We start from the raw sequence: 15,885 nt of genomic DNA, 5'->3' as shown, positions 1-15,885 counted from the left end.
TGGGGTTCACAGGACATTACGTTCATGTTTATTAAGGAATAGGTACATTCCCAACACACAGAGTAGCCATTTGTATTCACACTAATCTATTAAATAACATTATAAAAATACATTAACAACAGAGACTACTTACTGAATGATTTTTTTATAACTTCACCATAATAAGGTTTTTGTGTTTCTTTCATGCAGGTACTTCTTTCCTTATATTTTATGCCTAAATTTATATCTTCTGATGGTCTGACACTGGAAGAAAATAATTCATGATGAAATACATTATTAACCACTGGGATGAAGAGACTCTTTCTGGCTAGATGTATCTTTGACCGAAAAAAAAACCAATCTATTCCTGTGAACAGAAGTAGTGATATTTGTTTACACTAATCAAGCCATATCTTTTAACAAAATGCCTGCTAGCCAGGTGATAATAGAAAAGAGTGAGAGCCAGAGTGTCCAAGAGTCTAATCAAACAAAGGCCCTGTCCCCATAGCAACAAGGTTAGAGAAAAAATTATTCAGAAGAAAATTTTACAGAAACACATACATTATCCTTGCCTTATTAATAAATTACATAATGAGAAGTAAGCATCAATGCTTTGTGTCAAAGCTTATCTATTCAGTGTTAAGCATGTATCTTTAGTTATGGTTATGGCATCCAAAATGTAAAATAGTTCAGTATTTTTGAGGCTTTCTCATATGAATTTATAAGAAAACTTTAGTGTAACTTGAATCCATAGAAAGAATTTTTATCAATAAAACATGGGAAATAAAATCATTACATAGCTGTATATAATCTTGTGAGAAAACAGAAAATGATCTCAAATCTATTTAAAATTCACTGTCATAGACTTCAACCTTAACAGCTATAAGTTATGTTGCCAAAAATTATTAGTCTCTTCAGAGCACCATGCCAGAAAACACACCCATCATCACAAAATCGTGGAGAGTCCTGGGGATCTTGACTCACCCTCTTCCTTCTGCCTCCCTTCCCCGCATCCCTCAGCCCTTTATAGTTCCTTTCCATTCTTCCACTCCCTGACTTTTATTCTTATATCTTCTATGGATTTTGTAGCTATAAGACCCTGAGTTGTTTCCCATACTTTCAGCCTCAATTTTCTCCTCAATGTAATGGGACTCTTGCTGTAGATTTAAAGGAGATAAGATGGATGAAAGTTCAGAAATGTGCCTAATAAATAATAGCATTCAAGTAATGTTCATTTCCAGCTTTCTTTTTCCTTCACCCTATTCTTACTGTATCTTCCAATTTTAAAAGATTTTAAAATATCAATACAAGTAAAAAGTCTATATATCTCTCTTAAATTTAATATCAGATGCTATTTGCATGACTTTAAGTAGTAATGTATTAATTGCTTTCTCATAAATAAACTTTTCATTTTAGAGGTTTTAGATTTGCAGAAAAGTTAGTAGAGCTCCAGTATACCCCTCAACCAATTTTCCCTATTATAACATCTTACACTACCATTTGTCACAATAAAGAGATCAATATTGGTACATTACTATTCCCAAAAAATGTTATTAGTCTCTTCAGAGCACCATTACTATTAACTGAATTCCATATTTTATTAGAGTTTTACTAGTTTTTTCTTAATGTCATTTTTCTGTAATGTCAACATTATATTTTGTTGTCTAACTCCTTAGTCTCTGGCCTGTGACAATTTTTGAGGCTTTTCTTGTTTATTATGATCTTGACAGTTTTAAGAAATACTTGTCAGATTTTTTTGGTAGAATATCCCTCAGTTTGGGTTTGTCTGATATTCTTCTCACAGTGAGACTGGGGTTATGAGTTGTTGAGAGGAAAGCAACAAAGGTGAACTGCTGCTCTGATCCCATCAAACCAAGTGTGCATGCTACCAACCTGACTTCCATGGTTGATGTTAACTTCAAATACCTGGCCAACATTGTATTTGCCAAGTTTTTAGTAATGTTTACAATAGCTACTATACAGTTATTTTTTCCCTTTTTCCATATACTACTCTTTGGAAGCAAGTTTTCAAGCACAACACACATTTAAGAGGGGATGGGGGGAGGTACTTAATCATGATTTCCTTGAATCAGGAGAGTATCAACATAAATTACTTGGAATTATAGATTTTTTTTTTTCCTTTTAGGAGAGCTTTGTGATTGGGTAAGTGGGCAGTTTTTCCCCAATTGCACTGGAATGGCATCCCTCGCCATATGCCATCTCATGTGAGTAAGAATTAGTATTTAGCCACTATTTAGGCTTTCAAGACAAGAAATAATGATATCCTTAGAGAGGCATTTTGAGATAGTAAGGGGATCTACAAAAATAAGAAGTTGGTATTGGATACTGAAAGCATGGAGTGTAGTACAGTTAGGCCCTGCAGTTATTGGATTAAGAATATACCTTTTTCTAGAAAAGAATTATTCATGTAAACATGTGCAAAAGATTGGGGGAGCACAAGTAAAGAGGTTCCCCTTTAGAGTAGTTAACGACATACCTCGATTTTTTTTCCAAAATACACTAAACTCTTCCCTGTTTTCAGACCATTTGCTTTCTGACTATCTCATCCTGTGGAATCTAAATCAAAGCAAAACATTTTGCTCATTTTCACTAAAGAGTTTTATCCACAGAGGGAGAAAAGTAGGCAGAGGGTAGGAAAGCATCTCTTGGAAATCACAACAAATAAAGTCAACAATCTATTGCTTTCTTTTCACAGGTAGACATCTGACATTTGCAGGAGTGGTTACTCTGAAAATGCACAAGGGACTGGAACAAGGCAAATATTCTCAAGAGGAGAAGTGATGGATGAAGATAAAGCAGAAGAGGGGTGGAGCAAGATGGCCGAATAGGAACAGCTCCAGTCTCCAGCTCCCAGCGCGAGCGACACAGAAGACGGGTGATTTCTGCATTTTCAACTGAGGTACTGGGTTCATCTCACTAGAGAGTGCCAGACAATCGGTGCTGGTCAGCTGCTGCAGCCCAACCAGCGAGGGCTGAAGCAGGGTGAGGCATCACCTCACCTGGGAATCACAAGGGGGAATAGTACCTTTTCTAGCCAGGGGAACTGAGACACACAACACATGGAAAATCGGGTAACTCCCACCCCAATACTGCACTTTACCAAGGATCTTAGCAAACGGGCACACCAGAAGACTATATCCCACACCTGGCCAAGAGGGTCCCACACCCACGGAGCCTCCCTCATTGCTAGCACAGCAGTCTACGATCTAACTGCAAGGCAGCAGCGAGGCTGGGGGAGGGGCACCTGCCATTGCTGAGGCTTAAGTAGATAAGAAAAGCCTCTGGGAAGCTCGAACTGGGTGGAGCCCACAGCAGCTCAAGGAGGCCTGCCTGTGTCTGTAGACTCCACCTCTGGGGATAGGGCACAGCTGAACAAAAAGCAGCAGAAACCTCTGCAGATGCAAATGACCCTGTCTGACAGCTTTGAAGAGAGCAGTGGATCTCCCAACACGGAGGTTGAGATCTGAGAAGGGACAGACTGACTGCTCAAGTGGATCCCTGACCCCTGAGTAGCCTAACTGGGAGACATCCCCCACTAGGTGCAGACCAACACCCCACACCTTACATGGTGGGGTACACCCTGAGACGAAGCTTCCAAAGCAAGAATCAGACAGGTACACTGGCTCTTTAGCAATATTCTATCTTCTGCAGCCTCTGCTGCTGATACCCAGGCAAACACGGTCTGGAGTGGACCTCAAGCAATTTCCAAAAGACCTACAGCTGATGGTCCTGACTGTTAGAAGGAAAACTAACAAACAGGAAGGACACCTACACCAAAACCCCATCAGTACATCACCATCATCAAAGACCAAAGGCAGATAAAACCACAAAGATGGGAAAAAAGCAGGGCAGAAAAGCTGGAAATTCAAAAAATAAGAGCGCATCTCCCCCTCCAAAGGAACGCAGCTCATTGCCAGCAATGGATCAAAGCTGAACGGAGAATGACTTTGATGAGTTGAGAGAAGAAGGCTTCAGTCCATCAAACTTCTCAGAGCTACAGGAGGAATTATGTACCCAGCACAAAGAAACTAAAAATCTTGAAAATGAATGGAAGAATGGACAACTAGAATAATCAATGCAGAGAAGGCCATAAACGAACTGACAGAGATAAAAACCATGACACGAGAAATACATGACAAATGCACAAGCTTCAGTAACCGACTCGATCAACTGGAAGAAAGAGTATCAGTGATTGACGATCAAATGAATGAAATGAAGTGAGAAGAGAAGTCTAAAGAAAAAAGAGGAAAAAGAAATGAACAAAGCCTGCAAGAAGTATGGGATTATGTGAAAAGACCAAATCTACGTCTGATTCGGGTGCCTGAAAGTGAGGGGCAAAATGGAACCAAGTTGGAAAACACTCTTCAGGATATCATCCAGGAGGACTTCCCCAACCTAGTAAGGCAGGCCAACATTCAAATTCAGGAAATACAGAGAACACCACAAAGATACTCCTCAAGAAGAGCAACTCCAAGACACATAATTGTCAGATTCACCAAAGTTGAAATGAAAGAAAAACTCTTAAGGGCAGCCAGAGAGAAAGGTCAGGTTACCCACAAAGGGAAGCTCATCAGACTAACAGCAGATCTCTCAGCAGAAACTCTACAAGCCAGAAGAGAGTGGGGGCCAATATTCAATATTCTTAAAGAAAAGAATTTTCAACCCAGAATTTCATATCTAGCCAAACTAAGTTTCATAAGTGAAGGAGAAATAAAATCCTTTACAGACAAGCAAATGCTTAGAGATTTTGTCACCACCAGGCCTGCCTTACAAGAGACCCTGAAGGAAGCACTAAACATGGAAAGGAACAACCAGTACCAGCCATTGCAAAAACACGCCAAAATATAAAGATCATCGATGCTAGGAAGAAACTGCTTCAACTAACGAGCAAAATAACCAGCTAATATCATAATGACAGGATCAAGTTCACACATAACAATATTGACCTTAAATGTAAATGGACTAAATGCTCCAATTAAAAGACACAGACTGGCAAATTGGATAAAGAGTCAAGACTCATCAGTTTGCTGTATTCAGGAGACCCATCTCACATGCAGAGACACACATAGGCTCAAAATAAAGGGATGGAGGAAGATCTACCAAGCAAATGGAAAACAAAAAAAAGCAGGGGTTGCAATACTAGTCTCTGATAAAACAGACTTTAAACCATCAAAGATCAAAAGAGACAAAGAAGGCCATTACATAGTAGTAAAAGGATCAATTCAACAGGAAGAGCTAACTATCCTAAATATATATGCACCCAATAGAGGAGCACCCAGATTCATAAAGCAAGTCCTTAGAGACTTACAAAGTGACTTAGACTCCCGCACAGTAATAATGGGAGACTTCAACACCCCACTGTCAACATTAGACAGATCAACGAGACAGAAAGTTAACAAGGATATCCAGGGATTGAACTCAGCTCTGCACCAAGCAGACCTAATAGGCATCTATGGAACTCTCCACCCCAAATCAACAGAATATACATTCTTCTCAGCACCACATCGTACTTACTCCAAAATTGACCACATAATTGGAAGTAAAGCACTCCTCAGCAAATGTACAAGAACAGAAATTATAATACACTGTCTCTCAGACCACAGTGCAGAACTCAGGACTAAGAAACTCAAACAAAACCACTCAACTACATGGAAACTGAACAACCTGCTCCTGAATGACTACTGGGTCCATAACAAAATGAAGGCAGAAATAAAGATGTTCTTTGAAACCAATGAGAACAAAGATACGACATACCAGAATCTCTGGGACACATTTAAAGCAGTGTGTAGAGGGAAATTTATAGCACTAAATGCCCACAAGAGAAAGCTGGAAAGATCTAAAATTGACACTCTAACATTACAATTAAAAGAACTAGAGAAGCAAGAGCAAACATATTCAAAAGCTAGCAGAAGGCAAGAAATAACTAAGATCAGAGCAGAACTGAAGGAGATAGAGACACAAAAACCCTCCAAAAAATCAATGAATCCAGGAGTTGCTTTTTTGAAAAGATCAACAAAATTGACAGACTGCTAGCAAGACTAATAAAGAAGAAAAGAGAGAAGAATTAAATAGATGCAATAAAAAATGATAAAGGGGATATCAACACCAACCCCACAGAAATACAAACTACCATCAGAATACTATAAACACCTCTATGCAAATAAACTAGAAAATCTAGAAGAAATGGGTAATTTCCTGGACACTTACACTCTCCCAAGACTAAACCAGGAAGAAGTTGAATCCATGAATAGACCAATAGCAGGCTCTGAAATTGAGGCAATAATTAATAGCCTACCAACCAAAAAAAGTCCAGGACCAGATGAATTCACAGCCAAATTCTACCAGAGGTACAAGGAGGAGCTGGTACCATTCCTTCTGAAACTATTCCAATCAATAGAAAAAGATGGAATCTTTCCTAACTCATTTTGTGAGGCCAACATCATCCTGATACCAAAGCCTGGCAGAGACACAACAAAAAAAGAGAATTTTAGACCAATATCCCTGATGAACATCGATGCAAAAATCCTCAATAAAATACTGGCAAACCGAATCCAGCAGCACATCAAAAAGGTTATCCACCATGATCAAGTGGGCTTCATCCCTGGGATGCAAGGCTGGTTCAACATACACAAATCAATAAATGTAATCCAGCATATAAACAGAACCAAAGACAAAAACCACATGATTATCTCAATAGACGCAGAAAAGGCCTTTGATAAAATTCAACAGCCCTTCATGCTAAAAACTCTCAATAAATTCGGTATTGATGGAACGTATCTCAAAATAATAAGGGCTATTTCTGACAAACCCATAGCCAATATCATACTGAACGGGGAAAAACTGGAAGCATTTCCTTTGAAAACTGGCACAAGACAGGGATGTCCTCTCTCACCACTCCTATTCAACATAGTGTTGGAAGTTCTGGCTAGGGCAATCAGGCAAGAGAAAGAAATCAAGGGTCTTCAGTTAGGAAAAGAAGAATTCAATTGTCCCTGTTTGCAGATGACATGATTGTATATTTAAAAAACCACATCATCTCAGCCCAAAATCTCCTCAAGCTGATAAGCAACTTCAGCAAAGTCTCAGGATACAAAATTAATATGCAAAAATCACAAGCATTCTTATACACCAGTAACAGACAAACAGAGAGCCAAATCATGAATGAAATTCCATTCACAATTGCTTCAAAGAGAATAAAATACCTAGGAATCCAACTTACAAGGGATGTAAGGGACCTCTTCAAGGAGAACTACAAACCACTGCTCAGTGAAATAAAAGAGGACACAAACAAATGGAAGAACATACCATGCTCATGGATAGGAAGAATCAATATCGTGAAAATGGCCATACTGCCCAAGGTAATTTATAGATTCAATGCCATCCCCATCAAGCTACCAATGAGTTTCTTCACAGAATTGGAAAAAACTGCTTTAAAGTTCATATGGAACCAAAAAAGAGCCCATAGTGCCAAGACAATCCTAAGTTAAAAGAACAAAGCTGGAGACATCACACTACCTGACTTCAAACTATACTACAAGGCTACAGTAACCAAAACAGCATGGTACTGGTACCAAAACAAAGGTATAGACCAGTGGAACAGAACAGAGTCCTCAGATACAATGCCACACATCTACAGCCACACATCTATATGACAAACCTGACAAAACATGACAAACCTGAGAAAAACAAAAATGGGGAAAGGATTCCCTATTTAATAAATGGTGCTGGGAAAATTGGCTAGCCATAAGTAGAAAGCTGAAACTGGATCCTTTCCTTACTCCTTATACGAAAGTTAATTCAAGATGGATTAGAGACTTAAATGTTAGACCTAATATCATAAAAACCCTAGAAGAAAACCTAGGGAATACCATTCAGGACATAGGCATGGGCAAGGGCTTCATGTCTAAAACACCAAAAGCAACAGCAACAAAAGCCAAAATTGACGAATGGGATCTAATTAAACTAAAGAGCTTTTGCACAGCAAAAGAAACTACCATCACAGTGAACAGGCAACCTATAGAATGGGAGAAAATTTTTGCAATCTACTCATCTGACAAAGGGCTAATATCCAGAACCTACAAAGAACTCAAACAAATTTACAAGAAAAAAACAAACAACCCCATCAAAAAGTGGGGAAAGGATATGAATAGACATTTCTCAAAAGAAGACATGCATACAGCCAACAGACACATGAAAAAATGCTCATCATCACTGGCCACCAGAGAAATGCAAATCAAAACCACTGTGAGATACCATCTCATACCAGTTAGAATGGCAATCATTAAAAAGTCAGGATACAACAGGTGCTGGAGAGGATGTGGAGAAATAGGAACACTTTTACACTGTTGGTGGGATTGTAAACTCGTTCAACCATAATGGAAAACAGTATGGCGATTCCTCAAGGATCCAGAACTAGAAGTACCATATGACCCAGTCATCCCATTACTGGGTATATACCCAAAGGATTATAAATCATGCTGCTATAAAGACACATGCACACATATGTTTATTGCAGCACTATTCACAATAGCAAAGACTTGGAATCAACCCAAATGTCCATCAGTGACAGACTGGATTAAGAAAATGTGGCACATATACACCATGGAATACTATGCAGCCATAAAAAAGGATGAGTTTGTGTCCTTTGTAGGGACATGGATGCAGCTGGAAACTATCATTCTTAGCAAACTATCACAAGAACAGAAAACCAAACACTGCATGTTCTCACTCATAGGTGGGAACTGAACAATGAGATCACTTGGACTCAGGAAGGGGAACGTCACACACCAGGGCCTATTATGGGGAGAGGGGAGGGATTGCATTGGGAGTTATACCTGATGTAAATGACAAGTTGATGGGTGCTGACAAGTTGATGGGTGCAGCACACCAACATGGCACAATTATACATATGTAAGAAACCTACATGTTGTGCACATGTACCCTAGACCTTAAAGTATAATAATAAAAAAGAAAAAAAAAAAAAGAAGAAGAAGCAGAAGACTGTAGTTCCAGGCTTAAATAGAGTTTTAAAACATTTTGCAAAAATGCCTTAGTAGGTGATGCAGGAAGGTGATCTACTATGGGATCCACTAGCCTTGGCATAAATACTATGAGAAGGAAAGGCTGTAACTGATCTCCCTTCTCTTGGCTCTGGCTGTGGAAGGGAGGTATGACTGTGACAATCACTCGAGTACCCTCCTAGGCATAAAAAAGGGAGTGAAAAATGCTTAGAGTAGTGGCTTATACATAGCAGGTACTTGATAAAATATTTGATGGCTTGACTCACAAACCAATAATTTGTCAGTATTTTCACATGATGCTTGTTAGGTAAAGTACTGACTCTGGAGCCTGAATGCCTGCATTTGTATCCCCGGTTCACCTCTTGGTTGGTTGACCTTGTGCAAATCACTAAATTTCTCCACCTGTTTTTCAAGTTGTGAAACGGGGATGATAATAGTAGCTATCTCCAAGGATTACAGTGAGAATTAAATTAGGTAAACACATAAAGACCTTAGAACGGGCCCTGAAATATAGTCAGGGCTCAGATGGTGTTGGCTACTATCACTTTAAGCAAGAACGAGACAATATTTTTCACTCCAAGCAGGGAGTTCTAACATCCCCCTACAGCAGCTCTAATATTCTTGAGAACTATCAGAAAGATCAGACAAAAAGTAAAAAGATGTGGCACTCCCCCAAATAATAATTTATTGCTCTAGTATTTTTAAAGTTCAAATTTCAAAAATTGAATAGAGCATCGCATGCTTTCATTTGTCATACATGGACATAGGATAGTTATTGCCAGATTGTTGGCGAAAGTAGACTGCCAATTTTTCAAGTATTTACACCACATAAAGCCTAATTTAAAATGGGATTTTAATATTTTGTGTTTTTCTTATAGCTATTTATCTATTTTATAATTTAATTTCTCATGTGAAATCTACTGACAGAATAACTAGGTAATCAAAAGCATGTAAATAATATTAAATATCAGTTCCCTCCTAACAATAACATGGAATTTAAAATATCATAATTATTTTCCATGTTTAAGAAACATTAATTTGAGGTGTGCCTTCTTCCTTATATAAAATTACTGGGAAACTAGCAGAATTTTTGTTTCATTTCTCATCTGACTCTTTATACTCGTTTCTAATAATGAATCCCTTCCAGACAAGCAATTTTTTAAATGGTAACCAGAGAAAAATATGTCAGATAATAAAAATGGAGTAGTTTATGCTCTTTGTTGCTCTAGAATAAGAATGAAGATCTTGATAAGTGAGAGTTCTACAGATGGATTTTACTTAACGTTAGAGACATTAAGAATAGTCCAATAATAGAGAAACGTATCTGTGAGATGTGAGTGTGTCATACAGGAACTATTCAAAAAGGCTGGGATGTGTTTCTCTTAAGGATACCATAGGAGTTAGTCTAGTAGACTTCGAGTATCCCTTTCAAATTTATTATTGAATTACTGAATTACATTTTTCAGGTTTATTCAATAAATTACTTTCACAAATAATCAAAAACTGTAGTTTAAAACAATAAGATATCATAGCAACACTTTTAAGACAGCAATAACATCCATTCTTGGTTCAAAGGCAGGAAAGCAACCATTTGTATTGCTGCTGCAGGGAGAGCTGATATGTCCAGACAGCAAGATGACCTTCAGCAAGATGACCCAAAGGCCTTTATGCCTTTTGACTCAGCAATTCCTCTTCAAAAAATTTATTCTAATTATGAATTCAATAAAATATTCTAATATGTACACATGAAAGTATTTAAAGAAGTGTTTTCCCAGTTAAAATTTGTAAACAATCTATGTATTTGAAATAAAGAAAATGGTTAAAAAGCTACAAGTCATTATAAATGTTGTTGTCCATGGATACTCATATTAACTAATATGAAAATGTGCTTACTGTATATTTTTGAGTGATAAAACAGGTTATAAACTGAGTCTACTAAGCTCCCATTTTTATAAAATGTACATTTTTTCATTGTGGTAAGTATGCCTAAAACAAGGTCTTAAAAGTGAAATGCCTAAAGTTAACAATAGCTTTACCACAGATATTTTCACCTTTTGCTCATTTGTACTTCCAAATTTTCCCATAATAAAAATGTATTATTTTTGGCCAGGCACAGCAGCTCACGCCTATAATCCCAGAACTTTGGGAGGCCAAGGCAGGTGGATCACGAGGTCAGGAGTTCAAGACCAGCCTGGCCAACATGATGTAACCCGTCTCTATTAAAAATACAAAAATGAGCTGGACATAGTGGCACATGCCTGTAATCCCAATATTAATTTTATAATAAGAAATATTCTGAAACTGTATTTTCTAAATTATTCATTTTATCTATAATTTTCCTATTTTAGATAATTTTATGAGTCCAGAAAACAAATATTCCTATAAACTAGGAAAAATATATGTCCACTGTAGTTTTTTTTATGATTTTATCCCTTCCCTTATTTGTTTATTTATTTTTAAAGTTTTTTAAAGCTAGTTTGACTTTTGCAGAATCTAGGAAAAGGATAAATCTATTTCTCCATATCAATTGTTAACTTAGAATTAGGCCTTTCTATTAATCTCTTAAATTCTATATTCATCTCCCCAGGACATAAATTGAAGATAATTCTTTACCATCTACCTACTTCTCACAAATAGTATTATAAAATACTTTCAGCCCTGCAAAAACCCAGGTATGTTTGTATAAGCCAGAAGATAATATACACCCCAATTTTTTAATCTGCAAAGAGACTCTTAGGTGTTAAAATGAGAAAATAGCTTTAAAACACTTAATTTTTTCTTCATGTTTCTTGTTTCTCCCATTTTCTTTAGACTTTTTCTTTTTTCCTTCATCTTTCTTCCTGCGCACACCCCACTCTGTAAACATACCCCCACCTGCATATATACACCAAATGTACTTTTTGCCCTGTAGTCTAAATTCTTTCACACATTTATTTTCCTCTCATATTTTTTCATATGGTTGAGAGCTAGCATGATTCTCTCCTTGAATTTGCCAATCTGATTAGGTAAAGAGGCAGATTCTTCAGAACAATATTTCTTCAAAATAAAATGATTTATAATATTTTCTGTATTAGATGGAAAGCACAAAGGACATTCTACAGCTGATAATTTTATTGTGTTTGTCTGATTTCTGCAAAGGATTCCTGATCATATTCCTGGGAGAACTGAAGGATGTACATGATAATCAATTCTGAGGATATGTTTTTAACCCTTTTTTTATTAGTTTAATTCCTAAATGACATTTTTCTATAATATCTGATTATTACAAAGTCTTAAAATTATATCAATGCAGTCTCATCTGAATTAGATTAAGACAGAAACTTTAAAGATCACAAGTACTTTTTGATGTATTATTTTTCATTTTACAAACTGCTGTACAGTAGAAATAACTTTGCCTCTCACCCCCAGAAGTCTACCAATGCCTGTATAATCTTATAATCAACCTGAGAAGACCTGTTTGCTGTACTCCTATTTAATCTGATAGACAGCAAAGCTCCAGTTTTAAGAGAAATCTGTGAACTACAAAACCTATATATTGGTGAGTGATTGAGCTACCCCCCAGGGAAACCATGCTTTTTCCACGGATCTGTGCAACCCATGAATCAGATCACCTCGTGAGCCCACACCACCAGGGCCTTGGGTTCCAAGCACAGAACTGTGCAGATTCTTGGTGACCGCTTGGGTTGCAGCCAGTGGCAGCATGCTGGAGACTGCCTAAGACAACCAACTACCCAGTGGGAGGGGCGGTCACCATCACTGTGGCTCCAATCAGCCGTTTTCCCCTGCCAGTGCTGGGGAGACTGGGCAGTTTGGCCTGGGAGGAATACCTCACAGGGCAGCACAGTGGCTGTGGCAGATCGTGGCCAACTGCTTCTTTAGATGGGACCTGGATCCATCCCTCCTCTTTGGGTGGGCCCTCCCTGTGGGAACTTCAGTGATTCCAGCCAGGGGTTTACAGACAGAACTCTGATCTCCCTGGAATGGAGCCCCTGGGGGAAAGAGTAGCCATGGTCTCTGGTTTGGTGGACTTAGTCTTTCCTTCTGTTGGCTCTGAGGAATCAGGGCAGTCGAAACAAGTGGAATTCCTGCCAGTGCAGCACACCCATTCCACCAAGGGACAGATAGAGTGCTTCATTAAGAGGGTCCCTGATCCCATGCCTCCTGAGTAGGTGAGACCTCCAAACAGGGGTCACCAGACACCTCATTCAGGAGAGTTCCCAGTGGCGTCAGGTCAGTGCCCCTCTGGGATGGAGCTCCCAGGAGAAAGAGCAGGCAGTCATCTTTGCTCTTCTGCAGCCTCCACTGGTGATACCTCTAGGTGCAGGAGGGACCCAGGTAAATCGAGTCTAGAATGGACCCCCAGCAAACTGCAGAAGAAGGGTCTTACTGTTAAAAAGAAAAACAAACAGAAAGCAACAACAGCATCAACAAAAAAGACCCCACAAAACCTCATCCAAAGGTCAGGAGCCTCAAAGATTGAAGGTAGATAAACCCACAAAGTTGAGAAAAAAATCAACACACAAATGCTGAAAATTCAAAAAGCCAGGGTGCCTCTTCTACTCCAAAAGATTGTAACACCTCTCCAGAAAGGGCACAGAACTGGGCTGAAGCTGGGATGGATGAATTGACAGAAGTAGGCTTTAGAAGGTGGGTAATAACAAACTTCACTGAGGTAAAAGAGTATGTACTAACACAATGCAAAGAAGTTAAGAACCACGATAAAACATTACAGGAGCTGTTAACCAGAATAACCAGTTTAGAAAGGAACAAAGATGACCTGAAAGAGCTGAAAAACACAACAAGAGAACTTCACAATGCAATCACAAGTGTCAATAGCTGAATAGTCCATGCGGAGGACAGAATCTCAGAGCTTGATGACTATCTCATTGAAATAAGACAGACAGAAAAGATTAGAGAAAGAAGAATGAAAAAGAACAAATGAAGCCTCCGAGAACTATGAGATTATATAAACAAACCTATTACTGATGAGGGTACCTGCAAGAGATGGAGAAAATGGAAACGAGTTGGAAAACATACTTCAGGATATCATCCAGGAGAACTTTCTCAACCTAGCAAGACAGGCCAACATTCAAATTCAAGAAATCCAGAGAACCCCAGTAAGATACTACATTAAAAGATCAATCCCAAGACACATAATCATCAGACTTTCCAAGGTTGACATGAAGGAAAAAATTTAAAGGGAAGCCAGAGAGAAAGGCCAGGTCACTTACAAAGGAAGCCCATCAGACTGACAGCAGACCTCTCAGCAGAAACCCTACAAACCAGAAAAGATTGGGGGGGCCAATATTCAACATTCTTAAAAAAAGAATTTCCAATCCAGAATTCCATATCCAGCCAAACTAAGCTTCATAAGCAAAGGAGAAATAAGATTGTTTTCAGACAAGCAAATGCTGAGGGAATTCTTCACCACCAGGCCTGCCTTGCAAGAGCTCCTGAAGGGAGCACTGAATATCAAAAGGAAAAACCATTATCAGTCAATACAAAAACACACTGAAGTACACAGACCAATGACACTATGAAGAAACTACACTAACAAGTCTGCAAAATAACCATCCAGCATCATGGTGACAGAATCAAATTCGCATTTAACAATATGAACCTTAAATATAAATGGGCTAAATGCCCCAGTTAAAAGACACAGAATGGCAAACTGCATAAAGAGTAAAGACCCACTGGTGTGCTGTAGTCAAAAGATGCATCTCACATGCCAAGACACACATAGGCTCAAAATAGAGGAATGGAGGAAATTTTACCAAGCAAATGGAAAGTAGAAAAAATGCAGGAGTTACAATCCTAGTTTCTGACAGAACAGACCTTAAACCAACAAAGATAAAAAAAAAAAAAAAAAGACAAAGAAGGGCATTACATAATGATAAAGTGTTCAATTCAACAAGAAGAGCTAACTCTCCTAAATATATATACACCCAATACAGGAGAACTCAGATTCGTAAAACAAGTTCTTAGAGTCCTACAAAGAGACTTAGCCTCCCACACAATAATAGGGAGACTTTAACATCCCACTGTCAACATTAGACAGATCATCGAGACAGAAAGTGTAAAAGATATTCAGGGATTAAACTCAGCTATAGATCAAGTGGACCTGATAGAGATCTACAGAAATCTCCACTCAAAAACAACAGAATATACATTCTTCTTGGTGCCACATGGCACTTACTCTAAAATTGATTACATAATTGGAAGTAAAACACTCCTCAGCAAATGCAAAAGAACTGAAATCATAACAGTCTCTCAGACCACAGCACAATTAAATTAGAACTCAATATTAAGAAACTCACTAAACACCACACAGCTATATAGAAGTTGAACATCGTGCTCTTGAATGACTCCTGGGTAAGTAATGAAATTAAGACAGAAATTAAGAAGTTCCTTGAAACTAATGAAAACAAAGAGACCACGTGCCAAAATCTCTGGGACACAGTTAAAAAGTGTTAAGAGGGAAATTTACAGCACTAAATGCACATATCAAAAAGCTAGAAAGATCTCAAATCAACATCCTAACATCACAACTAATGAACTAGAGAACCAAGAGCAAACAAATCCCTAACTTAGCAAAAAACAAGAAATAAGCAAGGTCAGAGCAGAACTGAAGGAGATATAGACACACACACAAAAAAAACCCGTCAAAATATCAACAAATCCAGAAACTGGCTTTTTAAAAAATATTAATAAAATAGATTGCTAGCTAAGTTAATAAAGAAGAAAAGACAGAAGAATCAAATAGACACAACAAAAAAAGATAAAGGGGATATCACCACTTGCCCCACAGAAATACAAACAACCATCAAAAAATACTATAAACACCTCTATACAAATAAACTAAAAA

General features: G+C 38.1%; 1 protein-coding gene across 5 annotated transcripts in view; it reads right to left on the bottom strand.

Moving 5' to 3' along the window:
• WDR49 (WD repeat domain 49) overlaps positions 1-15,885 on the bottom strand; it is a 194,064-nt gene that overhangs the window by 26,039 nt on the left and 152,140 nt on the right. For all 5 annotated transcript variants that reach the window (XM_031663599.1, XM_031663600.1, XM_031663598.1 and 2 more), the window contains one exon: positions 134-243. In XM_031663599.1, coding sequence (XP_031519459.1) covers positions 134-243 — 110 coding nt within the window. The remainder of the gene's footprint in view (positions 1-133; positions 244-15,885) is intronic.

Source organism: Papio anubis, chromosome 2 (assembly GCF_008728515.1).
Source record: "Papio anubis isolate 15944 chromosome 2, Panubis1.0, whole genome shotgun sequence".
Lineage (NCBI taxonomy): Eukaryota > Metazoa > Chordata > Mammalia > Primates > Cercopithecidae > Papio > Papio anubis.
The sequence above is the reverse complement of the archived record's forward strand: the minus strand, read 5'-3'. Positions and strand labels throughout refer to the sequence as shown.